The sequence below is a fragment of the Asterias rubens genome, chromosome 1 (genome assembly GCF_902459465.1).
Source record: "Asterias rubens chromosome 1, eAstRub1.3, whole genome shotgun sequence".
Taxonomy (NCBI): Eukaryota; Metazoa; Echinodermata; class Asteroidea; order Forcipulatida; family Asteriidae; genus Asterias; species Asterias rubens.
The window spans coordinates 23,301,800-23,326,397 of NC_047062.1; the positions used below are offsets into that span (position 1 = coordinate 23,301,800).

General features: G+C 39.0%; 2 protein-coding genes across 2 annotated transcripts; one reads left to right on the plus strand and one right to left on the minus strand.

Moving 5' to 3' along the window:
- Positions 1 to 1,224: 1,224 nt before the first annotated feature.
- LOC117295772 (AP-5 complex subunit mu-1-like) lies at positions 1,225 to 10,225 on the minus strand. Its single transcript, XM_033778519.1, has 13 exons — positions 10,147 to 10,225; positions 9,649 to 9,794; positions 8,699 to 8,828; positions 8,004 to 8,105; positions 7,211 to 7,281; positions 6,831 to 6,909; positions 6,078 to 6,218; positions 5,123 to 5,260; positions 4,599 to 4,725; positions 3,275 to 3,515; positions 2,485 to 2,704; positions 1,814 to 1,910; positions 1,225 to 1,368 (listed from the first exon to the last, which is right to left on the minus strand). The coding sequence occupies exons 2-13, from the start codon at positions 9,714 to 9,716 to the stop codon at positions 1,277 to 1,279; spliced, it is 1,506 nt and encodes a 501-aa protein (XP_033634410.1). The 5' UTR covers positions 9,717 to 9,794; positions 10,147 to 10,225; the 3' UTR covers positions 1,225 to 1,276.
- Positions 10,226 to 10,303: 78 nt separating this feature from the next.
- Positions 10,304 to 20,766, plus strand: LOC117297833 (selenoprotein N-like). Its single transcript, XM_033780990.1, has 10 exons — positions 10,304 to 10,520; positions 12,298 to 12,682; positions 12,941 to 13,063; positions 13,797 to 14,131; positions 15,491 to 15,642; positions 16,521 to 16,771; positions 17,118 to 17,223; positions 17,888 to 18,056; positions 19,319 to 19,423; positions 19,948 to 20,766. Exons 2-10 carry the CDS (start codon positions 12,314 to 12,316, stop codon positions 20,024 to 20,026), a joined length of 1,689 nt encoding a protein of 562 aa, XP_033636881.1. The 5' UTR covers positions 10,304 to 10,520; positions 12,298 to 12,313; the 3' UTR covers positions 20,027 to 20,766.
- Positions 20,767 to 24,598: the final 3,832 nt, after the last annotated feature.

Below are 24,598 nucleotides of genomic sequence, written 5' to 3' on the forward strand. Positions count from 1 at the left end.
TAGGCATAACATTAACAATGTTAGTGAAGTGGGACACAAAATACAAACCCCAAAGAGTTATTAACTTACTGTTCTCATAAATTTAATTATTCCATCATAAAAGTATCATAGAACTATAAAATTATCAAATTTACAAAATTCAAGATTTGCTCCCCAATATTATTTAACTGCTATTTTTAGCCAACCCACAATATTTTTCTGCTATTGAGAAACAACCTTCAAATCATTTCCTTCTAAATACCTAGTAGGCCTACATGGTAAATTTTTATTTCCAGCAAGATTGAGTGACCTTATCCAGGAATAATGACTGAGCCTCTTCCAAGAACGTTGGGCAATTCTTGTTCATAATTATTGAGTAGTGTTTCCAACATTGTGTGAGCCTCTTTCAGGAACAGAGTAAACCTTTCAAGGAATAGTGAATGAATTATTTCCAGCAAGATTGAGTGAGCCCAGTCCAGGAATAATGACTGAGCCTCCTTCCAAGAATGTTGAATTGTCCAAGAATGTTGAAGTGTTGTCTTTTTCAGAAACATTGAGTAGTCCTTCCAACACTGTGAGAGCTTTTTCCATGAGCATTGAGTTAGCCTTTCAAGGACTAATGAAAACTCAAGATTGAGTGAGCCCAGTTCAGGAATAATTAATGAGCCTTTTCCAATAACATTGGGCAATTCTTTTCCATAAACATTGAGTAGTCCTTCCAACATTGTGAAAGCTTTTTCCATGAACATTGAGTCAGCCTTTCAAGGAATATTGAAACAAATATTTCTAGCAAGATTGAGTGAGCCCAGTCCAGGAATAATAACTGAGCCTCTTCCAAAATTATTGAGTAGTCCTTCCAACAGTGTGAAAGCGTTTTCTAGGAACTTTGAGTAAGCCTTTCAAGGAATAGTGAATGAATTATTTCCAGCAAGATTGAGTGAGCCCAGTCCAGGAATAATGACTGAGCCTCCTTCCAAGAATGTTGGGCAAGTCATTTCCATAAACATTGCGTAGGCCTACCGTCCTTCCAAAATTTTTGAGCTGTTTCCATGAACATTTGAGTCGGCCTTTTCAAGGAATAGCGAGTCAACCTATTTCTATAGGTATGATGGATGAGTGTTTTTCAGGAGTATTGAGTAGACCAACATTGAGAAAGCCTTTCCCAGGACAGTTGAGTGAGCCTTTACTAGGAATTCTGAAGAACCTTTTCCTGGGACAGTCCTTTTGCATGAATATTCAGGAAAACTTGGCCACCATTATTTCTAGTTATTGAGCGATGATTTCCAGACCACCAGTTTCATTGCTTGAGATACTTAGGCACAGGAAACACTGCCTGGGCATCACCATGGGAATTCCAAACTTTGTACTCAGCCGTTACAAACTCTTTAGCTGTAATAGGAGGGGAAAAAACAGAAAAAGACAACACATAATCACTATTCGTCTCTAACTATGTTTCAATCAACTTAGGCCATGAATTACACATTGGAGGACACAGAGGCCATGGCCTAAGTTGCCCCTTGTCTTAGCCTCTAAGTTGCCTCTTCCAAAGTTTTCAATGGAAAGTGCCCTATGCGAAATGAAAATGGCAGTGCCCTCTCAACGATGAAGGGGCCACAACACGCCCCTTAGCCTTTGGAATCTTTTAATCAGGAAAGAAAGCAGGGTAAAAGCAGAATTTGTCAAAATGTAAAAGAAGAAATTTCTTAAACCATGGCCAGCATGGTGGAGATTTCCTAAACAAAATTGTCTTGTTCTTTGTAAAATGAAACCCGGCCAGAGGGGAACTAACTTAGAAAATAATATAATGTCAGTGCAATCGTTAACAATTACTCACCTAGTGTCACTTTAGGTTTTGCACTCGGTTGTATTTGAACTGATCTTGGATCAATCTGACATCCTGTATATGTGAAGTCTGGTACCTTGAAGTATATCTGTGCATTGCCAACAACAAGTTTCAAAACATTGATTTGTATACAAAACTAGACATCTAGTTAGTTAACTGTCAATATAGACCAAAACAATTCAACCACTTTCATCAATGGTATTCCTGAATCTAAAAAATGCCACAGAGGCAACTGTTGCCCTGGTCTTCACCTTGGTGCTCTTTCAAAAGTTTCTCATAAACTTTACGATTTTACAATGGAAGTGCCCTTTGCAATATGAAAATGGCCCTGCTCTCTCAAAGATAAAGTTCCAATAAGACAAATCAGGCAGATTCTGTATTGTCATTTAGAGGTAGCCATTTTGTTGATAGTGAACTTGATGTCATTGCTACATTCGTATTTCATTGTTTTATTCTTAAGAGTAGTCAAAATAGTTGGAGCCACATTTGAACAATAATGTGTTTTGCACCTCTGAAAAAAAGTTCAAAAGGGCACCTCTGAAAAACAGTGTTTCACTGAGAGGTTTCCCCAGGGTAAATAAGAAAAGAAAGAAATGTTTGAAGACACTTGTTTCAGTTAAGTGTATAAACAACAAACTAGTGAACACCCTGAATGTACTTACTGAGGCATATGTATTGAGGCCCACGCAAAACGGATCCTCGTACGTTCCAGGAGCCTGCTTCTTCTCATTGTACTCTTCAAACTGCACCTTAGCTTGGAGTGTTGCCTCCAGGGTCTTTGAGGGAAACTTCTGGCCAAGATTCCACCCCAATCGGCGTCTGTCTGTGGGTAGAACCACGTTACCGGAGCTTGGTGTGACGTTGATGTCAGAGATGATGCCTCTGTGGATGAGGTGAATTAAAGACCGTCTGAGTTCCCTAGAGTTATACTTTGTAAATCAATAAGTCATTGGGCCTTGTCACACGAGGCAACTTTGAGTTTTTTTCTTGCTGTATATCTACTTGCTGTGTACTAGATTTTGTTCTTTTGAGAACTTGTCTTGGTATATATTCTACTACCACAGATGATATTTTGGGGAATTCGGGAGACTTCTAAGTTTGGAAAAGAACGGTCCTGCTTGTTAACTACTACCTGGGTGGAAGGTAGGAAAGGTAGGGGGGGTCAGAATTTTCTTTTGGTTTATGTTTTATAAAAAAAATCGCTGTTATGCTTTTTTAATTGTTTTTTTTTTTTGTCTGAGCGGGGGGAGGGGCGGTGACCCCCTTTCCCAATTTTTTGATTTTAGGCTCTGAAGGAAAGAGTTACTGGCATCCCTGACTGTTATTTTCACTAAGTTGAATCGAGAAGACTTCTTATTATTAACTTCACTACCGCCGAGTGAGTTCTATATTGGCCTCAATGTTTCAACTAGCTTGCTCTAGTCACCAAAATCTTTGCTGGCAATTTCTCACCTGTTATAGAATGGCAGCTGCACCTCACAATACTCCATGGCATTCCTGACCTTAGCATTGAGTTTAACCTTGACCAGGAGATTGACTTCCCTCTCATTGCCCTTCATGTGGTAGGAGGCGGTGATGGGCGGAGTCATGAAGGAGGCGGAAGACGTGTAGTACCCCAGGGTGAAGCCCTCCCTCGGTGGCATGAAGCGTAGGCTTCGCTTTGGCATTTTGGGAGTTGTTGTTCCAGGTGAACCTTTTGTTTAAAAAACAAAACATGTTTGTAGAATGACTGAACAGAATGTGCTAACCATAACTGTCATTAGTAATGTGACTCGGATCATTGCCTTCAGGTTTTGTAATAGACCTGTATCATGCTGTCTCCATCTTGGTCATGTTCCTTGTATCGAATAACAAAAATGAATGCTAATAATCTTTTTGCAAAAAGGAACCAGACTATTTTGTTCTTCCAGCCTCAGTTCGATTACATAGGGTGCGTTCGTTTAGCTTCCCTGGGTCGACCCAGGTGTGTGACTGGGTTTTTTCCCAGGACGAACGTGGGTAATTATCTGCACACGTTCGTCCTGGAAAAAAATAACGCCATACACCGGGGTCGCCCCAGGGAAGCTAAACGAACACACCCATAGATATCAATGGGAAAAATTCAAGATGGCTGCACCATGATAAAGGTCTTTAGAGCTTGAAAAACCATTGTTTTATTTTAGAATCTTAGCAGTGTAATTGACTTAATAAGACCGTTAGATGCATCAATTCCTGAATCAGCAAAATATAAGAATGAGGTGGATCTGTGAAACATGTAGAAGTAGTATGTCTCAGATCATTCAAGCTTATGCATTACAAAGACCCAGGTCTCTGGAGAAGCAATACAACTACTTCCTCATGCCTCAATTATTGTCTTAGTCTCTTTAAAATCACTGGACACTAATGGTAATTAGTCAAAATATATATCAGCATAAAAACTAACTTCGTAACGAGCAATGGAAAGCTGTTGGTAGTATAAAATATTGTGAGAAATGACTCCCTCTGAAGTGACATAGTTTTTGAGGAAGAGGTAATTTCTCACTTACATATTTGAATCTAAAAATTTCTTCAATGAAGCCCTTTTCAAGCATCTAAAAAGCACACAAATTAGTGCAACAAGGGTATTTTTTATTTCATTATTTTCTTGCAACCTCGAGACCAAGTTTTCACAGATTTGAGAATACTGGTCTTTGACAATAACTGAACGGTCTTTCAAAGTTCGTTTTTACAGTATTTATTGTCAAATACACAATATTATGTTTTCCTTTATACCTGATTCAAAGAGCCAACTTCATACCTGATTCAAGGAGCCGTGTGTCACCACCCTGGACACAAGGGTGGACCATGAGATTATCCAAGGGTGGGGAGTCATTTGGCACAGTCAGTGTCACAGTCACCTCTGGATTCACTCCCTCTAAATCGGCCTGTATGGAAACCCAACCAAACAAATAACAAGTTTGTCCAGTGGAAAGAAATCAATTACAACAAAACGAAATGGTCATTATAATGTCAAATCACCCAATGGGTTAAACCCAACCCCCTTCAAATTTGTTTTATGTGGTGTTTTTGGCTCAACAAAATTAAACTTTAGCTCCATCCGATAAACGGGTTTCACGCTACTGCCCACCCTTTCTCCATGGTTTGGTTAAAAATGAGTGCAACCACCAACATTCAAACAACAATGAATCAGCAACCACTGGGTCAAATTGGTTGAAATTGAATCAGTAACAACAAGAAGGGAAAAGATTTATTTAATTGTAATAAGAAAACACTACCAGCTTCCTTTGCATTGAGTGTACAGTTCAAAAGCTGAACTTTTACCTTGCATGATATTGTTCCATATACGTTGCACACGTCCTCCATGTTATCGCTGTTATACAACACTGCCCTCACTTGTTCATTAATGGAGAATTGTAAAACCGCTTTGCCCGTGGTCAGGATTGGTCGCCAAGCTGGTTGCTATTGATGAAAATATGAACAAGTTTATACAAAAACATTTTCCCCCACCCAAAAAACAATGAACTGTCTAACAGTTCCTGAAATAAAATGCTGACATAAATGCCTGTATTGTTTGTTTGAATGTAATGGTCAGTCATTTCTATAACAAGGGCCTCTTCCAAAACCTCGGCTTTGGGCTCCAGGTCTGGCTTGGCCTCAGCATAAATTTTGGAGCAGTTGTTCATTGTTTCCGACATCAAATAAAGCTCGGAGACGGAGCGTAAACCGAAGTATGGAAAATGAAAGCCCTTGGTGATCGTCATCCATGCCAAGTTCAACAAATTTGACAACTGACTCATTCCTGGAATAATGAGCAATTAAGTGAGATGTTTATGAGTTTTGAACCCTTAAATAATTAATCCAGGGATGTCGTGGCCGAGCGGTTAAGAGCACTAAACTCAAGCTTTGGTGAATGTGATCAGCAGAGTGTGGGTTCGAGTCCCGGTCAAAGCACTTAACCATTGCTTCGTCCTTCGGATGGGACGTAAAGCTGTAGGTCCTGGGTGTTGTTACAAAAACTATCAACACACGCAAAAGACCCCAGTACACACTTATCGCAAAGATAAGGGGTTCGCCCCGGTGTGTCTGGCAGTGCATTTATCTTCAATCATGAAGGCTGCCTTAGAAAAGAAGAAGCTATCCAGTACCTTTCTGTCCCCTCTATTTATAATTCTATACTGGTACTCATTGAAAGCAAGTTCAGAAACTTAATAAGGATTGTGAATACTTTGAACACAGTTTCAAAAGAATTAAAAGCATGGCTAACAATGCTACTTACCTTAGTGTGTGTGGATACCAGCTGTGTAGAGTGTTTGTTCTGTAATGCTTCTCTGACAGTGACTGGATTGATGTCAATCAGGGTTCCAAATGGGGCTGCTTGACACATATAGGATAACAGCTCCAACAGCTTGGGGTGGGACTGCAAGTATAAAAGGGTACAACCAAAGATTATAGATGGTGTTTGAAGCTTTGCATGGTGTGGAGAATAAGAGCAACTATAAATATAAATATGAATAGTAAACTTGCGGGTACAACCATGGGTAAAAACTCTTTTGAAGGAGTGGTGGCTCTGAAAAGAGCCGGTTTGGTCTTGACGTTTCGAACAGTATACTCTGCTCGTCTTCAGGAGAATGTCTTTCTCTTGAAGACGAGCAGAGTTTTCTGTTCGAAACGTCAAGACCAAACCGGCTCTTTTCAGAGCCACCACTCCTTCAAAAGAGTTTTTACCCATGGTTGTACCCGCAAGTTTACTATTCATATTTATATTTATAGTTGCTCTTAAAGGTTATAGAGTGCTGAAAGAGCAAGATGGGGAACTGGAGCTTGCACTATTGTTGGATTGTGAAACACACATGGGTGCCATTTTAGTAAGCAAATGTTTTGTTATAAAATTATCGTTGAAAGCAATGGTCATTGTCTGCGCTGAACGATTGTTGAATCAAAAGAGTTACTTGCTGAACTTGCTGTACTAAATGAGGTGATAAATCTTGAAGGGCTACGCATCAACAAGTGGCTCTACTTCAATACTCACTGTGGTGAAATCTCTAGGTAAAGGTCCCATAAAGTCAGCCATAGCTCCCAGCAGGGAGAATCCCAGGGAGATGCCGAGTCTGGATACAGAACACAGTGAAAGAATGTTCAATAACTAGTTTGTGTGTTTGAGACCACAGTTTTATGGTCTTAACTGTTTGTTTTTTGTTTAGATGATCTACCCAGAAATGAACTCGACAAACTCCCACAAGGGGATATAAACACCAAGCTCACAACAGCTCTCTCATACAAACATTGGTTTAATGTCCATGATTATGAATTGATTATGAGTCAGTGACTAGACGGGATTACTTATTCTAGTCATTGTGAAATCAGCAGTTAAGTTCTAACAGGTCTTAGGTTGTTGTTGGATAAACTTACATGCTGATGAGAGGTGGCCTTGGTTCACATCCCTGCTCAACTAGAGGCAAACAGCAAAACAGGAGACCAAACTGAAAAGCAAATTATAATGAACAAGTAGTTTAAATAGCTGATTGATTTTTATCATAACAAAATAACTTGTCTGAAAAGAAGTACTAAAAACTTGAATTTAAATAGCCTTTTAAGAAAATCTGTATATATGCATCACCACTTCAATGTGTACAGGGCTCGAATTAAGGGGGAAAATCCAAAAGATGGAAGGACTTGTAGCTCAGAATCTTTACTGGACCAGAGTCAAACTGATAAGAGACTTGAATCAAAATGAGAGCACAATTTTATCATCTTAACTGTTTTATTTGAACAGACACCAAGAGAAGATGTAGCTCTTCTGTATAATGGGTGAATACTCAGCAGGATTGAAAGATATTTGTGAGACTCAATCCTTAGCATTTGAGTATCATTCTTTTGAGGAAAAAGATGTTTAATTGAGAGGGAAAAAAAACAAGACCACCGGACTTACCCCGTCATACATTTAGTGGCCCGACACTGAAATCACAGGCCTGAGGCCGGTGGTCCAGTGTAAAATTTTACACCAGGGGCCGATTTCACAAAGGTCTCAAATTGATCGTAACTTCAAATCAATCGTAGTTGCTAAGTAAAGTGTGATGTCACAATACAAATCTCTATGGTGATACTGAAAATTTGTCTTGCGATGAATTTTATTGCTTTGTGAAATCAGCCCCTGGTGTATAGTTGTTACTTAAGCCTGTTGTTTGCAGTCGACATCTATTACCTTTTCAATGATAACCACCGGCCAAAGTTTGCCTCCAGGCACCTTGACCTCAAAGACAGGCTTCTGGAATTGTTTCTCACACGTGTCTCTTGACTCTACATACTGAAACAAACACAAAGTTTGAAAATGAAGTAAACATTTATTATTAATAGAGTTTAAATTTGCACCAGGGACTCAGTGGTCTAGTGGTAAGACATCTGCTTTAGAACAGCAGAGGTCATGGGTTTGAATCCTACTCAAAGTGATATGTCTGTTCATTCGGCTTTTAAGCATTCCTGAAACCAAGTCAACTCCTTTGGAGTATGCAGCACTGGCAACCAAATGTGGAGTGTCTGGTGTTGTCAGCAGTAGAGTGTGGGTTTGATTGATGGTCATGACACTTGTGCCATTGAGTAAGGCACTTAACCATAGTTGCTTCGTAAAACGTTGGGAAGGCAGTGCATTCTGCTCTACCAACCATGCAGGCTCCTACAGTGAATGATACCAATGCCTACATCCTTCAGGACTGTGAAGGGTGTAACCCTGTTTCAGCCGGGTGACAACGTGTCCCTGGTGACAATTGATTTGGGTCGATAGCCCAATTTATTTTAAGTGTAGCCCTCACCTTGAAGTGGCTGTCGGACCATGTGAGTTGGGAAATATCTCTTTAAAAAAAATGACAAAAATAATATTCCTAACTACGGATCACAAAGTACCTTTGTACTTGGATGTTTTAGTCCCAGTTCCTCCAATGTGGCATCATACAAGAGATTCTCAGGTGGGACGTGGACATGATCTTGAGTACCAGTGAAGACCAATGCTCTCTTCTCTACTGTTGGATATTTCCTGTACATCAAATCAAAAGATGAAAACAAGTAATATAAGCCAACAGGGCAAAAACAAATTTACTTCAAAGCTTTGCTTTTAAAAAGGGACTGAAATTGTAGCAATTGCTACAGTAGCACTTGTAAGGGAATTTGGCTGGAAATTTGTTTCTGTTCATACAAATTTCTCTGTCATGCAATGACATACTTAAACATAAGAAAATTTGCAGTAGATAAATCTCTTTTGAGTGATGGTGGGTCTGTTTCGGAGACAGTATACTCCATTTGTTGTCATGAGACTGTTGGACGCCATCTGGGCCTATGGCTTATAAGGGAGAATGTGGTGAGCCAAAGGGACATGTCACACAAGGCAATTTACAGGCAACCAGTTCCAGGCAATCTCCAAGAAGAAAAGCCATTCACATTTCAATGTTCACCTATTTTTCTTGTTGATTATAAGATATTGTTTGAAAATCAACTCATGGGCCACCGAAGTGGTCCTGTAGCATGCACTGAGGTTGGTTGCCTCCAAGTTGGCTGTAAAAGTTGCCTCGTGTGACAAGGCCCTTAGATGCTGGATGGGTTGTGTTGTGAAGGTGGGGAAACTGTGGAGTAAAGTGAACTGGCTTTTCTCTTGGGTGTGTCATTTCCTATACTATCGACAGCTCTCCAATGCTCGTTACAAAGTCAGTTTTTAAGTTAATCAGTGTTTTGAGTAATTACCAAACGTGTACCAATTCCCTTTAACGACATACTAGTTGTGATGATCGTAATTCTCCATCCTCCCGACAGTCGTAGAGGATGGAGAGTTGTCTGATCAACGCAACTAAAGAAATACTTACTTGATAAAGACAATGCCTTCTGGTCCATTACCTGGTAGCGGTAAAACCCACACAGCCCTGATGCTCATCCTGACCTTGTCAACTCATTGAGAAATGTCTATCGTCAGATTGCAGATCTTCTTAGAAATTAGAATTACCGGCGACACCTGTGGAAATGATTACAATGTACTATTACGCATACAAACATTGGACTATAATGAATTATTGATATTGAGTCAAGCATGGGCCTTTGTTACTTCTAGAAACTATAAGGCTCTCAAGGGGGAGTCTTATACAGTTTCGGCGATAGCCGAACCAACCTCATATACTTTTAAAGTTCTACAGTAGGAGTAGTATAGAGAAGGTCTATCCCCCGTCCGTAGCCCCACCCACTTTTTTTAGTTGGCCAATTTTGGATTCAACACCCAAATTGGATGTTATTAAAATTAATTGAATGGTGCTTTCTCAAGCCTATGATATTTTTCCATCATCCTCTCATGAATACCGTTATTTGCCTACCTTTTCGGGTCACTTTTCATCCGTCGATCTGTTTATGCACAGTACACATTATTGCTCAGAAAGTTTGTTTTCATCACACCACCACTAATCAGCAAGCCCGCCCTCTTGAGGTTGAATTTAATAAGGCACCGGGAAATAAATCACCCACCCACACATCACACACATTCCCCCAACAGAACTATGGAAAAGGGGCTTACGTGACTTTCACCTCTGCGATGTCTGCTGAAGGTTTGCAAGAAATCAGATAAACAAGGTCAAGAAGGAAGTGGTAATTTAATTTTTGGGAGAACAAAGCGTCGGGGAAGGTTCTCACAACCGTTTTCTCCTTGGTTGATAGTCATGATGTGCACGAACACATGAACAACGTAATGTTGGTAAGTTTGGGAGAGTGATCTCAACCAAAGTAATAAATACAGTTAGGTCATAAGTTCGTAAACCGTATACTATTACCTTACTAGAAAATTAAGGCCTACATCTTTCAAAAAACAAAACAAGGAAAGGAACAGCCGTGAAAACCCTCCTCCACAAAGCTCAGTCAACCCAGTCAACTCATGCGCTCACATCTGCATTCCTGCAATCATGAAGGCTGCACTTTTCAAGGAAGAAGAAGAATGTCTGGGACTGGGAGGCAGCAGCTGAGCTGAGGGCAATATATCCTGGTGTCATGTGTTTTCAGTAGGATAACAGGAAAATTGTTCACAATCAAAAACAAAACAAATTTTTTTTAAATCATCTACCCAATTTTTTAACAATAACACTTACACTTCATGGTGTGTTGAAATTTTTAAAGTTTTGGTTTTAAAGTTGCAAGAGACAGTCCGCCATTAACAGTGCTTAAGCATGCACGACATTGGAGCAACGTCATATGTTTTCACACCTTTCACTGGTTGGTATTTTATTGAATATTCAGAAGCTAGTATGGCGTGCAAAATAAATCAAAAATATAATTCAATTTACTACTTAACAAGTTTAACTACATTTTTGTCCTAAGGCATTATGGCTACTATATTAGAATCCAGAGATATCATCAAGGCATGAAAGTAAAACACCCCACCCCCCTTGAAGCACACACACTTCATAACAATCCGTTTTCCCCCATTTCAGACCAGTAATGTATGTTTGGTTTCAGGAGATAAGAAACCAATCTATGATATTTTCTCTTTAATGTAGACTTAATATTTATTACGCTTAATCAGTTTTATTACAGTATGCAGTAAATCAAAAACATTTTTTTTTTTCCTTTTTCACTTAAAATATTTTAATATTTTCCCCACATTTGCACACCATAGAATCCCAAATAGTAACCACCTCACGTGATCCATCTAGTGACTCACGCAGAATGAAACTCAATCTAGCAGATAGTAATTTTGTTTTGAACTTTTGAGGTTGAATGATGTTTCTTTGACTCATTTGAATGTTGGCATATTAGTACCAAAAATCAATCATTAGATTTATAAATGTTTGAGCATAACCAACGACAGGAAACTTTATTCTCAGCATGATTAAGCCTGATGAAAATACAGTCCGTGAGTAAACTGCATAGCTTCTGTCACCGTTGCAGCTTGCACAATTTTGCGGTAAACGGGAATCAAAGTTGGGGACCGAAAACATATGAGGGTCGATAACGTATGACGCTACGATATTATATGATCATTGACTTGACATGCTTGAGGAGGAGGGTTTATCATCATCTAGGAGGAGAATAAATACTTGAATTGCGACTTATATACATGTAAAGTTGTAAACTGATTAATTTACTTGGGCAATCAGGTTGGCTCAGTGGTTTCTGTCCCTGCCTTTTACTTCAGTGGACCCCGGTAGGAGACCTACACCGGAGCCTAATTGCTTATTAATAAAAATAATAATAATTTAATTGATTAATTTAATGCCCGATTCCAGACAATGCTGTTCAAAGGCGCATGACAATGTACAATGTGGATTTGGTTTTCAGTCCCTACCTTCTCCATTGTCTTCTCTAATAAAAAATGTCAGTGTGATGTTTCCATCAGGTTGCTTTGCCGAATGTATTGAAATTCAGATTCAGATACTGGGCCTTTCAACCCCTTGCAAATGCATTGCTCAGCAGGAAGTAGAAAAATGTCGATCACAGACCAGTATTTTAACCATTTGTCTTTTCCTATTTTCTCTCAGAAAAATTAGGCAGTTCATGATGGCGGGAGAGGAAAAAGAAAGACCACCGGACACTGACACTAAGGGAGGAGAAATGAATGTGAAACTCATCCATGTTGGTGTGCAGACCACCAATGGATGCGATGACGTCGCCGCCAAGCCGGCACGTCGCTGCGGTTGCTTCTCCGTGTGTTTCCTCTCGGTGATCATCGCAATATTAGCCGTGGGGGCAGCAGTCCTCTTGAAGTATTACGAAATGCGCAATCTAAGTCAATCATTCCTGGTCGCCCAGCTTGGGGAGGAGGCGTACTCGATGTTCAAAGCGTACGATCGGGATGATGATGGATATCTCAGCTTGGCCGAGTTTGAGCCACTGCTGACCAAACTGGACACCCAACACAACGAGGTGAGGTTTTTCGGTCCGACCTCCTTGTTCAAAGTGCGGCCGAGACTGGAATGGATTTGAGTTCCTTATACCAGAAAGCTTGCAAAGGAATGTTTAAGTGCCCAAAACTCTCCTTTACAAGTTATCTGAAGGAACTAAAATAGAATACTTCCTTATTTTTCCCTTGTCTAGAATTCGTTTTTATCAGAAGTAATATCTCTATAGTCATAACTTTCGGGTTGGGTTAATGAAACTTATTTTTGTAAACTTTGTCGGCAGGTTGTTGACTTCAGTCAGTTCATGGAAGACATCGACCCCACTCAAGAGGTGATCTCTGTTGAAGCTCACTTCCAGCCACTTCGTCAAGACACCATGACCAAAGACAGAGGGGGTCTGTTTGGTGTAAGAACATTTTCTGTCCTTATTTGACGAAGGAATCTTTAAAGACACTGGACACTATTTGTAATTGTCAAAGACTAGTCTTCACAGTTGGTGTATCTCAACGAATGCACAAAATAACAAACCTGTGAAAATTTTAGATCAATTGGTCGTCGAAGTTGCAAGATAATAGTGAAAGAAAAAACACCCTTGTCACATGAAGTTGTGTGCTTTCATATGCTTGATTTTGAGACCTCAAATTCTAATTCTGAGGTCTCGAAATAAAATTCGTGGAAAATTACTTCTTTCTTGAAAACTACGTCACTTCAGTAGAGGGAGCCATTTATCACAATGTTGTATACTATCAACCTCTCCCCATTACTTGTTAATAAGTAAGGTTTTATGCTAATAATTATTTTGAGTAATTACCAATACTGTCCACTGCCTTTAATTGAAACTGCTGAACCTAACCCCATAGCTAACCCTAATCCCAACCCCATTGTCATGACCAGGCCCCAATTTCATGCTTTAAAAGCTAAAAAATACGCTGAGCACAACCAAATCATGCCTACTAGATTAAGGTGACCAAAACAAATACCATGTGACTGGTATTCTGCTCACAGCTCCAGTTGACATTTTTAGCCATGCAGTCTTGTGGATTTTACCCCCAAATATTTGGGGTTTATTTTAGGAGATTTATTGTAGACGCTAATTGTCTTTAGTCTTTCAAAATAATTATGTATTTATTTGTTTATAGAAGGACCTCGGCAGCCTAGGAGGCCTTGATAACTGGAACAGCACCTACCAGGAGATCGCTGGTTTCGGTGTACCACAGTTCACCGCGTTCCTCCCCGACGGGGCAATCCCTGTGGGCGAAGTCTATGAGCTCGTCAAGTCCAACCTGAACCAGTTCGCCAACACACTGTCCAGCAACCGTTACTTCCCACCCAAGGTGATGGGGAGGGAGTTGCTGCTACACAGGCTGCTGAGTATGTTCCATCCTCAGCCGTTCCTTCATACCCGGTTCGGTCCGCAGGGTGCGATGGCTGTCGTCAGAGCGGAGAGTCAGTTGTATGTCGATGTGGTTTTTAGGTGAGTTAGGCCCTAAATGTTTATTTTAAAATGAGTAACTAAAAGGTTTTTGGATAGTATGAAAATCTCTGTGGTTTTGTCCTGTGTAATGAAGGGTTACTTTCCACTTGTATGTTGATTTGGTTTTTGTGTGAGTAACGTTTATTTTGAAACGAATAACCAAGTAGTTTTTAGACAGTTATTGTCCTCTGTAATAAAGGGTTACTTTTCTCTTTACTGCATAATTGTTTTGGTAAAAGTTTTGTCAATTTTTATAAAAACAAGAAAGTGTTTCAAAAAAAATTCTGTCAATGACAAGCCATAGCTTTCAGTTTTTCACTTTGAATGTGTTCTGCCGGGATTACATTTCAGTTTGAACACAATCACTGACCCTGCCAAATGTGCTGCTTTTTATTACCCTGAATCAATAACGACCACATTTGCCCACATTTGCGCTAGAAGCAACCTTGTATCCAGAGTTTATCAGTAAAAAGCTAGCTCTAGTTCAGTCGCACCTACTTCTTGCACCCGAGAGAGCTTGGCTTCCTCCATAATGTTGACATTTATCTTTGGTGTTATTGTGTTCACAGGTTATTTTTAAACATTGTTTATAAACATCTCTGCTTTATGCTGGTAGGTAATGTAAATCGAAACTGCTTCTGTCTGAGCATAGATGGACTAATCAAACAGTCTGGTGCCCCAAAGGCATGCATACTTGGTAGATTAATGGTATGCAAACAATTCACAACAGACATTGTTTTGTACTCTAAGAATGCATTGATTATTGATATGAGATCAAGAATGTAAACTTGAGCTACATATATATGCACGTTATTGTTGCGGTAGCACGTTATTGTTGTGCAGCAAAACAGCCATTCTGCAAATCACAGCCTTACTTTGCTGAGCTTTTATCGTTTATTAATGAGACATAACAGAAGTTAAATAAAAGGCTGTCTTGTATTTTTCAGAAGCTTCAAAGAGTGACATCCAAGTGTAGAGCAGCTTAAGCACAAAATGTAGCGAAGCAAAACAAAATTGTGCTAATCAGAATAAGGTTACCAGCCAATATGCTATGTCACATGTACAATCTGTGACTGGTGTCCTGCTTATTTTTGCCTAGCAGAAAATGTCTTTAAAGCAATATTAAGCAACTAATTAAAATCGTATTATGTTATACTAATTTGATGCCTGCAGAAGATGCTTGGTGGCAGTCTTACATTCTGTCATTGCTCCAAAACTCGAAGTCCTCAAAAAATACGTTCATCCATCAGGCATTATATTATATTCAGGTTTGCTGCGACCCTCTCACATTCTTATGTAATTACTTGATGAAGCAAGTTGTATTACCTGACCATTTTTCTTAATTTCTTGACTCGTCAGGATTCATGCAGAGTTTCAACTGAACAAGCCTCCTGAAAACCCCTTCTGGTTTACTCCAGCTCAGTTCACTGGAAACCTAATCATCAGCCGGGACTCATCACACATAGAGCACTTCCATCTCTATGTACCCTGTAACAGGAGTCTCAATGTGGGTAAGAACAATCTTCTTGAAGAAAAGGTCTTCAAAAGCCAAGCTTCTTAATGTACATGCAGGCCTGTATGCTTCGTTTGTGTTTTTGTTTTCGATGCATATTGACCCCTTGCACGCCTGCCACATGAGGCAAACTGTGCCACGCTCACCATTTTGGTGGTCAATAGGTTTACATGTAATCACTGATTCGCCTAAAATGCGCACTTCATTGAATAGTGCACAGAGTGACATTGCCCACCAGTATGGCACATCCAAGATTATTCTGATGATGACGTCAGGTGAATTGGGTCAATAAATCAGCTTGTTTGCTAAGCATGTTGTATTGTAAGAATCTCAATTCTCAATTAGGATGCTCAGGTTGTATGCTTCGTTTTTGAAAGGGCAAGTGCACCAAGGCATTTTCTTCTTGGTTAAGGGTGCCCTATTAGGAGATTGTTAGTTTCTACTGGAGCAATACAAGGGCAATGCAAGGGGGCGTGTAGGCAATCGCCTTCTTTGTCTCCGTGAAGTATCAGGGCTGTATGTGCACAGCCGCAATCGTGGGTACACATTTCGTGTCCATTTTGTGAACAACAGTTAGAAAACCACTGATGTAGCAGTACTCTCGATGTTATTTATTTATAAATTAACAATCGCAGTGTCAATGGTGAATAAACGGGTTTGAGTTTGTCGAATACAAGATTTGCAAAGAGTTACTCAACATTTATCCAAGGATAAAGCAATAAAGGTTAAGTGTCTTGCCTAAGGAAATAAGTAACTGGAACCTCATTTTATAGAGCTTATTTATGTTGCCTTCAGTTCATTTATGGTTTCCCCACCATGAAAAGTGTCAAAATCTATAATTTGTTTCCCCTTCTTTTACATCCACTTACAAAAAAGACATGGAGTGGATGACCGGCCCTGTGGAGAACGAGAACATGGAGGTGGACATTGGTCACATGCCTCAGATGGAACTGACCGTCCCGTCCCCGTCCAGCCACATCGCCATGTATGGGGAGAACGGAGAGGTCCTACAGGAGGCCAAGCCACCAGTCCGAGACTTGGAGAATAACAAGATCACATGGAATAGTCAGATCTCCATGGAAGAAGCAGTCAGGATACTAGAGCTGCATTTTTATCCATTCAAATCGGTAAGTTGGGAATTGGTCGACTCTGTAGATCAAATATATAGTCTAGGACAGATGTATATGTAGATACTGTATGTCATTCTAAAACTAAATTGTGTGAATTATTTAACAGTTTTATTTATGCTATGCCACTATCCAATAACGAAGGAAATATGAATGTTTGTTTTTCTTCATTTAACGTGTTTAGAAAGGCACTGATTTTTGTGAGTAAACTCATGTTAGATGTTAGATGAAAAATATACAGTGTTACTTAGGTTTATCAAAATATTTCCAAGGTAGGATATCATTGTTTTGTGACAAACTGCACCCCTCCAAAATAAATTATTTTTGCCATATTTTGATATCTTAGGTGCCTTATTTGCCCTTCACTGAAGCATTTCAGCGGGCAGCAGCAGAGGAGAAATTGGTGCATTCCATTTTACTCTGGGGATCACTGGACGACCAATCCTGCTGAGGTGAGATTCTTAATTTGGAAACCCCCTCTTTTGGTATCTTCATTTGATGCATTGAATGTTCTTAATATAATGCCCAATTACTTTTGATTGGTCTTATCAGAAAGTAGAGACTCAAAGCTTAGTTGATTGAAATGAAAACTAACTCTCAAGCATTTTTATCTCACCTGACGCATGGACAGGCCCCAATATCATGCCTCTGCTTACTGCAAGCAAAGAATCAGGGCTTATGGAAGCAGGGACATCCTTGCTTACGTCAAGCATATTTCACGGGTCAGCAGGGAATTTCTGCTTGTGCGTGTGCATACTCCCTGTTAGGCTTTCTTCACTTACACAGCTAGCACAGAAATTTGGCGCTTACACAGTAAGCAAAGAATGAAAATCGTGAACGCAGAGCCATGGAATTGGGCCTATTTTAAAAGAGATTCGAAGCTTGGCCTATTGAAATGAAATCTCACACATGTCAGGTGTGTTAAGAAGCCTTCCAAGAGGCTGATTACCAAATTGCAGTCCTCATTTTCTGCCTCTTTATAAGCTGGTCAAAGCCATCTCAACTCAATGGAACTGAACCCGCTCATTGGTTTTAATGGATGCAGAGAGATTTTTGCAGAAACTGTACCAACATGTGAATAATTTGTTTCCTTAACTGTTTCAATTTGCTCGCCAGGTTCGGGGCGGACTCTTCGAGAGACGGCTCTCGAGAGTTCGCCCGTTACTCAGCTGCTGGACCAACACTTTGTCAGTAGCTGGTCCCTCATTGCTGATCTTAAGACCTTCAAGGAGGACACTGACCCTGAGGTCTCCAAACTTGCCACTCTCTGTTTAGATAAATACACGTAAGTTAGAATCCATATCCATAGTATACTAATGCAAGTAACAGGTCTGTTTGTGTAAGAAAAACTCCCAGGGGTTGATTTTACAAAGAGTTAGGACTAGTCCTGACTTATGACTTGTCCTAGCAGATATTTACAAACTTAAGGCTCTTCCTAAGTTAGGACGAGTAACTCGTCCTAATTCGAGATAAGACTAGCCTTAACTCTTTGGCAAATCCACCCCAGGTGTCGGTATAGATCGGGCTGCGAATCTTCGTACAGCCTTTTTTTTCGGTCCGGTGATCATACTAAGGAAATGAATAATATCAGAAATGTACAACTCATATACAAAAGTATATGTGTTATCAGGAAATAGCATTATTATCACTCTAGAAATACTATTGATTTTGGGATGCACTAAGGCAGCACCATAAGCCTTTTTGAGATATGGCGGACACAATGCTACAACACTATAAGGTTTGGGTAAATTTGTGCGCATACACCCAAACCAAATGGTACACTCACGTCCGCCATACCTCAGAAAGGCGTATACCTTTTAGACCATACATTGTACCTATCACAAACTTTGTCTTGTCTGGTTATGCCCCGCCATTTTCAATTCTCCTCTGACCGGTCTTTGTTTGTTGTTAATTTGATTCTCTGTTGGAATGGAAAGAAAATGAAAAACGAAAATGAACACGTATCAGCTAGATCCATTTTGTTTGGTTAGAAAGACTTAGAGACAGTGGACACTATTGGTAATTGTCAAAGACCAGTCTTCTCACTTTGTGTATCTCAACATATGCATGAAATAACAAACCTGTGAAAATTTGAGCTTGATTGGTCGTCAGAGTTGCGAGATAACTATGAAAGAAAAAAACACCCTTGTCACACGAAGTTGTGTGCTTTCAGATGCTTGAGACCTCAAATTCTAAACTGGAGGTCTCGAAATCAAATTCGTGGACAATTACTTCTTTCTCGCAAACTACGTCACTTCAGAGGGAGCCGTTTCTCACATTGTTTTATACTATCATCCTCTCCCCATAACTCACTACCAAGTGGGGTTTTATGCTGATAATTATTTTGAGTAATAGTGTCCACTGCCTTTAAAAAAAACTATTCTTCAAAGGCCAACAAACTACTTAGAATTCCATCAAACTAGGTATTTCTCTTTTAAAATTATGTCTATTAATTTGAAGCATATAACTTTCTTGTATCTATAAAAGTTGCTTTTTAAAATGTCCTCATTTACAAGTGGGGTTGTGACACTGTTTATTTTTTTCCAGTTTTCCTGTGCAGATGATTATTTCATTACCCAATGGTACCGTAGTGCACAATGTCAATGCTAACGATCTACTTGACTTTAGTAATGAGTCGCCAACAATATCACAGTAAGTTTGAATTTTTGTATTCATTACTACTCAACTTTCATGGGTTTTTTTTCCCAGTTGCTGGCGATACCTCTAAAACATGACCACCTTTTGAATTATAATGTTCCCATGTTTGGTTTTATCATATACATCTTCATTTATATAGGATTAAAACAATCATACGGTTCCAAAAGTACTTTGCCTTTAAATGAATCCATCTGCAACCTTTTATCCTCCTTTATTTACCATTTGTGGTTAAATTGTTGACAAGTTGTCCTGGAAGAGTTTTGAGAATGATCCCAATAGACCTTTATCATGGTACAGCCGTCTTGAATTTCTCCCATTGATATCAGTATTACCAAACCGAGGCTAGCAGAAAAAATAGTCTGGTTCCTATTAGCATAATGATTACTAGCACTCATTATTGTTATTCGATACAAGGAACATGACCAAGATGGAGGCAGCATGATACAGGTCTATAGCCTCAAGGATGAAAACTGTTGATGGTTAAAGACATTTTCATATTGTTTGTCATTAATATCCAGGGTGTTTACTGACCCGCTTGTGACGGCATACATGAACTTTCTCCACGAAGGACTGAAAAAAGGAAAAAGTTTTCTCTAGGATGCAACTCATTGTCCAAGAATGTTTGATAAGTATGGTGCCATTTTTATTTTTTTACGAAGAAGAACAAACAAGTTTTTTTTATATAGACTGACTCTATTTTGATGCCAACTGTCATCGTTTAATATTTAACTTATTGAATACTTAACTCCTGAGGCAATCTAAATCTACATGTTGGAACCTTAATAAACCGACAAAAACTTAAAACTTTGGATCTAAAAAGATCAATGCCAACCGTGATACATTTTTTGTAATTTGTTTATATTAACGGATTTTGGAGCAGTAAGGCTGGATTGTGATGGCCAAGGAAACAAGTTTTCTTCTTAGTTTTTGCTTGTTTTCATTTCTGAAAGGCAATTATGTATCAGTTTTAATCTTATTGCTATCCACAATGTTTTAACCCTACACTGATATTCAGTTCAAAGGCGTAACCAAACATTTTCACGTGGGAAGGGGGAGGGGGTGTAAGCTGGGGCAAATACATAATTTTGGTAGCTTTTTAATAAATTGATCCAATCATTAAAGTGCATGTTTTCATTCTCATATTTTTATTTTGGGGGATGGCAATTTTTCTTTGGGGAAAAAGGAAAACAATAACATTACAAGCACAAACTGTGGATTATACCAATAATTTACATGTAATCAGGCAATTTATTTTACCCAGTTAACCCTTTAGTCCCTGCACCGCCCGAGTTTGCTGAAATCCAATTTCTCAAGATTCTTGCAGTAAATTACTGGAACCGTAGTTCAAATTTTAAAAGATAGCTTAATGTGTATGCACAATTTGAACCTTGATATTTGTATAAAAGTACAAGTTCTCATGGGAACAATAAATGCCTCTCGTTAAACGGCTACGGTAATTTTTATGGCGAATATTTTTGTGCACGGATAAAATGGACACAACAGCTTTTGAAGGCTTTTGTCTGGCTCAATGCTCATACTGATTAGGCGGCTGGGCGGTACAGTGGCTAAATGGTTAAACTATTCCATACTTGCACTCTGAGCAGAATGAAACATGTCTTCTATTCTAAATTAAAGATTGACTCTATGTTCAGATTATTTTTTGAGATGCATTAATTTTCCAATACATGTAAAACGTCTCCCTGAAAGTGGGGAATCTTTAGCCATTTGCGTCATGCCTTGATGGTTAATTACAGTCATAAAAAAAAAAACGCTACCAGTCCAAGGCTGCGAGTCTCATCTTATCACAAAATGCTGCCATGCTGAGTGGGGTGATACACAATTATCTCGGCCATAGTTAAAGGGAAGGTACACGTTTAGGAATTGTCAAAAACCAGTCTTCTGACTTGGTGTATCCCATCATAAGCATAAAATAACAAGTCTGTGAAAATTTGGGCTCAATCGGTCATCGAAGTTGCGAGAAAATGACGAAAGGAAAAAACACCCTTGTTGGACGATTGTGTGCTTTCAGATAGGAATAAAAGACTTCTAGCTAGAAGTCTTATATTATTTTAGTGAGAAATTACTTCTTCTCAAAAACTATGTTACTTTAGAGGGAGTTGTTTCCCACAATGTTTTATACTATCAACAGCTCTCCAATGCCCGTTACCAAGTCAGTTTTTAAGTTAATATTTGTTTTGAGTAACTACCAAACATGTACCTCCCCTTTAAGTATGTATTAGCTTTACACGATTAAGGCCTTGCATAAGGCACTATATGCTTTATTTTTATTTTGCTTTATATAATTATTTAAAATATTACTAATCCACTGATTACTACTCATTAATTTTATTTTCTAAACTTCTACATACTTTATTTCAACACAATAATGGTATGAATTATTCAAACGTTTCAAGCAGAATTTGTTTGCACACAAAAATTATGCGTTGTGAGGCCTTGCCTTGCATGTTAATTTCACATAAGTGACACCGAATGTGGCGACTTGTATTAATGAAGACTTGGTCATAAACCACACTATGTGCTTGGCCTTGTTGGATGGGTTTACACTGTGCCGAAGGGTGTTTCTTTTGTGAAATTGGCAGACGGTATGATACATAAGTAGCTATGGCAAGACCTACCAATGGTGTGTCACAAAGTCATTCCTTTTTATTCCGATCTGCACACCATATTCAACTGGTGAATATTTCATTAAATTTGGAACCGGGCTCGATTTCACAAAGCACTAAGATTCATCTTAAAGGGTTTTTTTTTTTTGTAGGACTAAAAACACAATGTCCACAGATTTGTATTAAACTTACACCGTTTGATGATAATGATAGTAGAAAACTTCCCTGAAAATATTACTTGCCTAGGTGCTGTAATTTTTGAGAAATGAGTAAAACAATGTCAAGAAAATAGTTTTTGACTCAGTGATCATGAGACAAAAATTATTTTAGCATGTAAAAGCGTATTTTCATGACATTGTTTTACTCATTTCTCAAAAACTACAGGACCTCAGCAAGTGATATTTTCAGGAAAGCTTCCTACTATCATTATCATCAAACGGTGTAAGTTTAATGTAAATCTGTGGACGTTGTGTTTTGTGTTACAAAAAGTACCCAAATCCTTTAAATTTGAGTTTCCATTAATACCAAAGTGATTTGTATTGTGCATGAGTCCAAATTTGATTAGCATTTAAGATTGAATCACACTTAAGATCAATCTTAATGTGAAATTTGCCCATGTTTCTCCAATACATAAAAAAAATAATAATAAATAAAATAAAAGATGGTTTACGTTCAGTTATAAACTTTGTTTTATAATCCATTGTCTTCTGTTTTGTAAAAATCATGGGACAAACAAGTACACTGAAATACTCAGTATTTATTCGGACAGTTGATACAGACTTAGAGTTTATAAAAGTAGGACCTTCCACCTTGTTTTTTTTCTATCATTGCCAATCGTGTATGAGTGCTTTGAGATTTTGTTTTTGACGTTTTACTTGTATCCTAAACAGCAATTCATTGTGTGTTTTCTACATAAATGACATAATTATAAAAGAATAATAAAGAAGGCACTTTCGTGTGACAACTAAATTTGTTTTAATTCTCAAAGTGCATGATGTGTAGGTGGCCAGACGTTGACCCAATTATGTAAGCAGACATTCGTAGTCTGCTGCGCACTCGGTGCAATTTCAAATCTGCAGTGCTTAGTAAAAATTAATTTTTTATTCAACAGAGATACAGCAACTTGGGTTGATATATTGTGTGTGCTGAGCTAAATATCCACCTTGCTTAGCAGCTCTATGGAGTTGCCAAAGCTGTAGTATAAAGGGCTGATCGTTGGAGACACTCGTTTTTTTAATGTTTTTTTTTACCAGACTCCAAACATACCTTAGTAAGTTTCAATAACTGTTTTGGAAAAGAAAAAACATCTAACCAACCCGTGAAAATTAAACCAAGTTTGGTGTTCCCGTTTTTAGTAATTTATATAAATAGTCAGTGATTTTGTGCAAATTCGTGTATAAACTGAACATGCAAACTTATTGTGGTTGCCGCGTAATCAAAATAAGTAAAGGCGAGTTTTGGGTCTTCAAATGCTATTTTATCGACCTTTGCATAGGAGTGGTGACAGTGATTGTATGATGAGAGTTTAGTTAAACCCGGTGTATTTCAAGACAACTATTAACATTTATTATTACAGGGGCGTACATTTTATGGTTCATTCAGTGCAAGGCCACAGAATGTGAAACTTCCTTTCACATCGCCATAAAAACCGAACCCAAAATAGTTAACAGAAATCGGTTGGTGGTCTTCGAAGCTTAAAAAGGCATCCGTGTCTGAACCTTTACCGATGGACACGATCAAGCTTTCCCGCCCGTGGGTGTAATTAGTTCCCGGAGCTGCGCTCACCCAAAAATCTTTGTATAAAGTACCCTCGTCCAACCAACCTAATGAGTTGTGAACCCACCGAACGATCTCAGTTTGCTTGCCCCTTCGTATTGCAGATTTGGTGTCATACCATCCTCCTACTACTATCTCATACATTACCCCGTCCGTGTCCTGGTTCCGCTCCGAAAGTGAGATGTGTACGTCGTATTTGGCTCGGGCTGAGAATTTGAAACGAACCTCGCCATCTGCAGATTTGGGGAGCGCTGCAAACTTGTAGTTGTAATGGTACCCAGTGGTGTTGAAACTCACACATGCTGCTGGAATTAATAAGAAGTATGTTTTACCAATTTCAAGATGAATCAAGCACACTAGACACGTGCCTATCGTGGCCGCATTTTGGGTGTCAAGGTTGACTTGAACGCGTGCCTTTTCTTGTACGCCATTTGGGTGTCCGCCATTTTGAATATTTGCAATGGACGCAAATGAATCGAATCCCATAATGGCGGAGATTGTTTACGCGCATTGTGCGGATATGCGTTCACATGTGTTGCACCCATGCGGGTCAATCCCAGTGATCCGAATTTGAGATCAGTGATTAATTCCTGGCTCTTTTCGAAACCACTACAGGACCATGATCCTTGCATACAAAAACATCGGAAGTGGGCCGAGAAATAACTTTCTATAAAGGTGGATAATGATATCAAGCTACAGGATTAAGTTCCTGGTTGCCTAGCCTTGATAAGGGCATCTCAAAGCGCGTACTATGTGTAGACTGACCTCA